We start from the raw sequence: 7115 nt of genomic DNA on the forward strand, positions 1-7115 counted from the left end.
TAATAACACTATAAAGTATGATCAAAATTCTGGGTTCATATATACAATTTGACAACCATTGACGTAGTTAAAAAAACAAGCATGGGTAACTTTTTTTAGTCCAACAAACAAATCTTATGAGATTGCTTAGGTATATGCTTATGCATCCATCTACACTCTAGAGGCTTCTTTAAGTCACGGTAGATCTATCAATTAAAAATTATGAAACACAAACTCTAGAGGTTTTCTGGTACATGTCGCATTGTCGGATTAGTCACGGTCGAACGACCTATCTTGTAGTAACATAACTCCATTTTACGTATAAAAAGCTAATCACCATATTCTAAACTTGCTCCCTTGTCCAGTATCCAAAGAGAACCCTTTAACACGAATCACAAGGTGAATCCAGGCTGGAAAACAGGTGAATCCAGTCTGTTGATTTAACAAGATGGATCCCACCTTTATCATTCAATATATGTTTTGGCTTGTGTGATCAAAGGTTTCACCTATAGAGACGGCCATGATTTAATAACTGGACCATTTAGTTATTTCAATAAAAAATAGTTGCACCCTAGTTATATGAAACAAGGTATTGAGAAAAAGTCCGCGGTTTTGTGTTTCCCGGGCTGGTTGGAGCTGCCTGTTTTCCAAGCTAACCAGGGGCGTCACGGCTCAAACAACCTCAAAAAAATCGAACAAAATAAATAAAAATATAAATAATTTTTTAATTCAATTTTATATTCATATCTTATGTAAAAATATAAATAACTTTTAGGAAATAGGATAATTTGGTTGGGAAGGGGGGAAGAAAGCTGGAATCCGTATCAAGCCGAATCGCGTGATTTAGTTTTTTTTTTTTTTTTTTTTGGGGGGGGGGGGGGGGGGGGGGGAATAATTACGACGAAAATAATTTAATAATTGCGACGAATCCGTGGGTGTTTACGTGGTTAACACGTGTGGTCCTAGCGACGAAGAAGACGGCGGATAGGGTGCATACATTGCCTAGAAACCACCGTGGGGGCCCATGCGGTGGCCAAAGTGGGTGCGGCCTCTCCCGTGGGCCCCCGCACGAGTCCACAATCTTCGTCTCCTTCTGGGTTCCAAACCAGTATAAATCACTCCTCGACCGCTTCACTTCTCCCCCGCCAACTCCCCCGCACCGCTCTAAACAAACCCCCCCCACCCAACCAAAACCGCTTGGCGAAACCTCCCCCTTCTCGACGTCCAAATCCAGCGAAATATCGCGCCTTTTCCTTCTTTTTCTCTCCCGATTACGCCTCCCCTTCCGTTCGACATTAGAGGAGAGTCTCGAGCTTTGAGGGCTCGCCATGACGAAGCAGAATGTGGTGGTGCCGGAGGCCATGGCCATCTCGGTGGCTGCCGTGGCCAACTCGTCGCCGCTCTTCACTTATCCGCCGCCGCGAAGCGGCTTCGGCGCCGGCGTCGCCGGCGGGTTTGCTCTGAAGATCAATGCCTGGGTTGAGTCCATGAAGGCCTCCTCCCCCACCCACGCCAAGGCCGCCGCCGCCCTCGCCGCCGCCCCGTCCGTCGGCGCACAGGAAGAACATGCCACCTGGATTGTGAGTTCTCTTCTCCCTATTCCAGCCTGTTTTCTCTGTTTCTTTCAGCTTGTTTCGCTGTCTTTTGATCAAAGATTCGATCTTGATAGGTTCTAATCGTTGTCGATTTTTCTTTTGTTTTTTTTTTTTTGGTGTTCAGATGCGGCACCCTTCGGCTCTGAGCAAATTTGAACAGATCATCAGCGCCTCTAGAGAGAAGCAGATTGTGATGTTCTTGGACTACGATGGAACGCTCTCTCCCATCGTCGACGACCCCGACTCGGCTTTCATGTCCGAAGCGGTGAGTTGCGCCCCCCCCCCGCCCCCCCCCCCCCCCCCCCACGCCCTGTTTTCCTCTGTTTCTGTGGTCCGATCCGTCAATCGATTCCATTCTATTGTTAAAGATGGGATTTTGATTGTTGTTTGCTTGTGGGAATCAGATGAGAGATGCGGTGAGGAATCTCGCTCGGTACTTCCCCACGGCGATCGTCAGTGGGCGGTGCCGAGACAAGGTACATTCCCATTCCACCCACCATCCAAAGACTGGGCCTTTTCTTCTATCTTCCTCGTTTTCTAACTTGCTTCCTTCGTGATTTGCTTGGTTCTTAGGTGTATAAGTTCGTGAAGCTGGCAGAGTTATACTACGCTGGTAGCCATGGCATGGACATCAAAGGCCCGGCCAGAGGACCCAGATACAGGAAAGCTAAGGTTGGCACTCCACTTCCTTCACAAACTCAGAAATACCAAGTCCATTACATCCCTTTCTCAGAGTTTTTCTCATAATCTTATCTATTTCTCTATCACTTGTGTGGTTCAGGCCAAGTCAGTTCTCTTTCAACCAGCTAGTGACTTCCTCCCCATGATAACTGAGGTTGGTTCCTCTTCTTTTTGGTCTCAGCAAGCCTAGCCCGGAATAGCGGCAGTCCGGAATAGTATCTTTGGATGAAAGGATCTTTATGTATTATTATCTCTTTTAGGTTTATAATGTCCTGTTCGAGAAAACCAAATCCACCCCTGGTGCCAAGGTGGAGAACAACAAGTTCTGTGTGTCCGTCCACTACAGATGTGTAGATGAAAAGGTTAGAAGCCATTAAATATCCGAGCCCCCACTTCCTATTCTTTTTCCATATTTGGCAAAATAAAAAACATATCTTGTTGAATTAATGAATCCACAATCCCTTTTAATTAACTATTCGCAGAGTTGGAGCGTATTGGCTGAGCAGGTGAAGTCAGTGCTCAAGGAATACCCCAAGTTGCGGCTCACCCAAGGCAGAAAGGTGGGACCTTGGCCACCATTTCTTTGTAGGGTATACTCTCTTATTGGAGTTTATATAATATGAAAGTGACTTGGATTCTCTGGCTTCGTGACCATAATTAGGTCCTGGAGATTAGACCAACTATTAAATGGGACAAAGGGAAGGCCCTGGAGTTCTTGTTGGAGTCTCTTGGTAAGCTGGACTCTCCGAACACACATTACATCGCGTCCCTTTCATTACTTTGGCTTCATTGAATATCAAGCAGAACTCATCAATTTTGCCATCTCTTGTTTCTCTCAAGGATTTGCCGACTGCAACGACGTGTTGCCGGTGTACATCGGAGATGATCGCACCGATGAAGATGCTTTCAAGGTATATCTAATCTAGTTCTTCGTTGAAATGGGAAGGCCCTGGAGTTTGTTTTTTTTAAGTTCATTAGCTAGTGTTACTAACAGCATGTTTTGCACTTGTGTATTAGGTCTTGCGTGATAGGGGACAAGGTTTTGGTATCCTTGTTTCCAAGTTCCCAAAGGAGACAAATGCCTCCTACTCTCTCCGAGAGCCCTCTGAGGTAAGTGCTGATGAGAACTGTTCCCCGTTTACTTTCAAATGCTTTGGGATATTATGAGGGTCCACTTCACCTCCAGGACCACTTGATGGGAACGCGTATAATATTCTCATTTGTGTTTGGTATTCAGAGCGTCAGGTTGCTGATGTTGATTCCTTCAATGCTTCTATAGGTTATGGACTTTTTACTTCGCCTAGTGGAGTGGAAGCGCCTTTCTTTGAAAGCTCGGCCGAGGGTGTCAATAGGAATATGAGAAGGGCGCCCCACCACCCCTGTGAAAGCTTGGACGTGTGGGATTCGATGGAATGGGGAGCTATGTATTCCCATGTTTAGGAGGAGCAAAAACCCCCCTAAATATAACGTTACGTTTTGTACTTTAGCCTACTTTATTTCTTTCCCCTCTTTTTTTGGGTCTTTTCATGGGCTTGGAAGCATTGCAAAACTAGCTAGCTTTCTCGCCCCTACACAAGAGGCTGATGCAATCTTGTAATTACCTCTATGTGCAATAGGAAAAGAAGAAATAGCGATTGTTTTCTTTCTATAAGATTTGGGTTTTGGATGATCTTAAGTCTCAGTTTTAAATGAAAAAGACTATGGCAGGGGAATCCCTATTATATTTATGAAACTCAAGAAGCCCGTACGATTACAAATGATATGATTCTTCGGAGAACACACCAAGTTGGTTTAGCAGCGCTCATTTGATTTACTCTACTGTAATCAAACATAATCTCTCTGTCGTTTCTTTAATCGAACGTATCCGCTGAGTGAGACATAAGTGCATCGAGCTTTATATTTAAATGCACGCTACCACTAATCCCATGCGGATGCATGTTATCACCAAGATTATGTTAATTGTTTAGTTAGATGTACTTTCTGGCCTCTGGAAGCAGAGAATATTTTATGGCCGCCATATATCTAATTAATATACCAATACTAATCTTTGTATTCCATGTTGGGAGCAAAACTCAGAAACACCTGTTAGTGGTCCAGGGATCAAATTAATGCATGCTTATTCTTGTTTAATCCTCCATATTTAAATCTACCAGAAAATGAAGTGTATACTTCGATTGATATGGTGGTTTAACGGCTGTTTTTAGGTGTTGAATGGATCCGCTTTGTTGACTTGTCGAACATGGTTTCGAGTTGAGACAACATTAAGAGTAAATGGCTTCATGCATGCAATATATAAATTACTCAGCTAAACAAGCAGGCCATAGATAGCTACTTTCTTAAATCTTGGACTTTATTGCTTATCTTTGGCGGCCAATGGTTTAGAGCAGGCCAACGGATTGTTGCTTTCTTAAAAATGTGAACTCTTTCCTCCTCTGACCATTCAATTTGGCTCATGACACCCTGTTTCATGTAAACCAACCCTTTACGCAGCAATGGATGAAGCCATAATTCCACTATAGATTGTTCTTGGACTTGTTATGGTCCTGCATCCCTAAAGAATGACAGTTTTCGACATTAGGTCTAATGGTTGGAAAACTACCATGTGGTAGGGTGTCACTATTAATGAGGAGTTCAAATAATCATCCAATATATTCTTGGTGGAGTTTGCTATCATGTTTTTTCATTATTTATTAGTTGGTTTTGAGAATGGTCCTAATAGATTGGTGTCGTATTTTTCGTGTGAAAGAAGGATTAGCCATCCTTTACATGAATCCACCATCGGATCACCCATCAGATGTGTAGATGGATGAATGACAAAGTTTGGAGCGTTTTGAGATCTATATAGCAGGTGATCTAATGATGGATTCGTGTGAAGGAAGATGAATCATTCTTTCATTGGAAAGATACAACCCCTACCTGATCTTGACGGATGAATCCAAATGAGAAATAAAAATTCATTGATTGCAAACACCTGTGCATTTTGTTTTCTTATAAAGTGCTCCATTGTCATTGCCAAACCTCTCCATGCCCTATCTCGTGCTTGCTTTCCTACCAGCCTATCCATGCCATCAACAACATCTGCAACAACAAAGCAAATTTGATTCATCTTTGTATAGCACTTGGCTCGCCGCATCATGCCAGCAAAAGATTGTATCATGTCGGTAAAAGCAATACGCTCGCTCACTCTTGAGCATGTAGATATCGGCATTGAGGGGCTCTAGTGCCTCCTCCCACCAGAGGCCTTTGCTTGGTCATATTGAAAGTGGGACATGCGCCCTAAGCTTTTTGTAAGTTAAATATAAAAAATTGTTGAGATATTATAGATATATTCTCTTAAATCATAGTTATATATAGTATAGTATATGTATCACACATCAGACTAAGAGTTAAAAAAGAGTTTAGAAATATTTCAGAGGTTTATCCAAGTGGATGGGCTGTTTTCCACAAAATGATTGATACATTCATACTATGGATGAGGTTGGGTATTACACATATAAGGCTACTGAGATGGATAGCGGCCTCATAGAGATTTTTTTTCACTGAGATGATACCTTGTATGGACATTCGGGTGTGCCATCACACTGAATAATCAATACTGATAATCTACCTTAAAAAGCACCATCAAAAGTAGAGGTTTAGATCAAGTGCACAGGAGATTCTTTTTCACTGAGGTAATATCTTGTATGGACATTCGGGTGTGCCATCACACTGAACAATCAATACTGATAATCTACCTTACAAAGCACCATCAAAAGTAGAGATTAGATCAAGTGCACAAGAATGCAAGGAGTCCCTTGACCTGAAGGATAGAACAGTTTGCTATATTTTAAAGATTAGTAAATTTATGACCAAACTCGTGGATCAACAATGATATTTTGGACTATATCCTTGATGGAGAGCAAAGTGATCTACTAAGTCCAGAAGCGAGTGAGGATCTAGTTGTCCGATATAGAAGCTATCATAATTCTATAATATCCATATTAAAACAAAGATGTGGTTAAATATCTGAGATCTGGCCAGCTAGCAACTTAAAAATTTTAGAAATAATTATTTTCATAAAGTTATTAGAGCTAATAATTAATTATTTTCAAAATGGTTTCACATGAACAATTTTCATAAAATGATGTTTGACATGATCTTCTAAAGGGCTATACGATAATGTGACTAAGGGTCTCACAATGCTATATTTAATTATCTTACAAGGATATTAGAATGATAAAAGACTGAATTATAGGATGTAACTTGTGTAAGAATAGGGAGACTAACTAATTTCATCCTTTTCATTAATAGTTTTAGTAATACGTTTTGAGTTCTATATCCTTATGCTAAATCACGTTGGAAACATGTGCTTAAGTAGATTGGAAGGAACGGGTCGTTGTGAGTGAAAAATTGAGTTGATATATCTCAATATACCATGTGCCATCTCTCTTTAGGTCATTTGGAATAAGATTCCAATCAATTATTCTCCCCCAGATTAGATCAAGAAAGATCCTGATTTAATTAGAGAGGGGATTGGGTTAGAGAAATAGTCCAGATACAGGGATTGGGCTAGGTCAGGTCAAGCAAAAATGGATCTAGGCTAATCCTATGTTCACTTAGATAGGATCCAAATGGGAGGCAGCCAACCAAAGAATTTATAGTTCATTGCCCTTCTATCATGCGCCAACTAGATTGCCCACTCCACAAGGGGTGCACACATCTAGAAGATTATAGGTAGCCCTACTAGCTAGCCCTAGTTACTCTTTAGTATTAGAGTCCAACCAAAAATCCTTGGAAGCAACATGGATAATAACGGTCCCACTTGCTTCTACTTCTCTCTTGATTTTCATTGTTGATAAGAACTGACTGGCCCTAGGCATC

General features: G+C 41.7%; 1 protein-coding gene across 1 annotated transcript; it reads left to right on the plus strand.

The window, feature by feature from the left end:
* Nucleotides 1-1138: 1138 nt before the first annotated feature.
* On the plus strand, nt 1139-3921 carry LOC120106705 (probable trehalose-phosphate phosphatase 6). Its single transcript, XM_039119734.1, has 11 exons — nt 1139-1559; nt 1699-1839; nt 1979-2050; nt 2148-2246; nt 2356-2409; nt 2516-2617; nt 2738-2815; nt 2917-2986; nt 3096-3166; nt 3273-3365; nt 3535-3921. The coding sequence occupies exons 1-11, from the start codon at nt 1308-1310 to the stop codon at nt 3613-3615; spliced, it is 1113 nt and encodes a 370-aa protein (XP_038975662.1). The 5' UTR covers nt 1139-1307; the 3' UTR covers nt 3616-3921.
* The last annotated feature ends 3194 nt before the right edge of the window (nt 3922-7115 follow it).

Source organism: Phoenix dactylifera, unplaced genomic scaffold (genome assembly GCF_009389715.1).
Source record: "Phoenix dactylifera cultivar Barhee BC4 unplaced genomic scaffold, palm_55x_up_171113_PBpolish2nd_filt_p 000609F, whole genome shotgun sequence".
NCBI classification, from domain to species: domain Eukaryota; kingdom Viridiplantae; phylum Streptophyta; class Magnoliopsida; order Arecales; family Arecaceae; genus Phoenix; species Phoenix dactylifera.

Bases quoted from the DNA above. Each gene is read 5' to 3' on its own strand.
- LOC120106705 (XM_039119734.1), top strand. From the start codon at position 1,308: ATGACGAAGCAGAATGTGGTGGTGCCGGAGGCCATGGCCATCTCGGTG. The intron at 1,560-1,698 runs GTGAGTTCTCTT...TTTGGTGTTCAG, and splicing joins AAGAACATGCCACCTGGATT to ATGCGGCACCCTTCGGCTCT. The intron at 1,840-1,978 runs GTGAGTTGCGCC...TGTGGGAATCAG, and splicing joins CGGCTTTCATGTCCGAAGCG to ATGAGAGATGCGGTGAGGAA.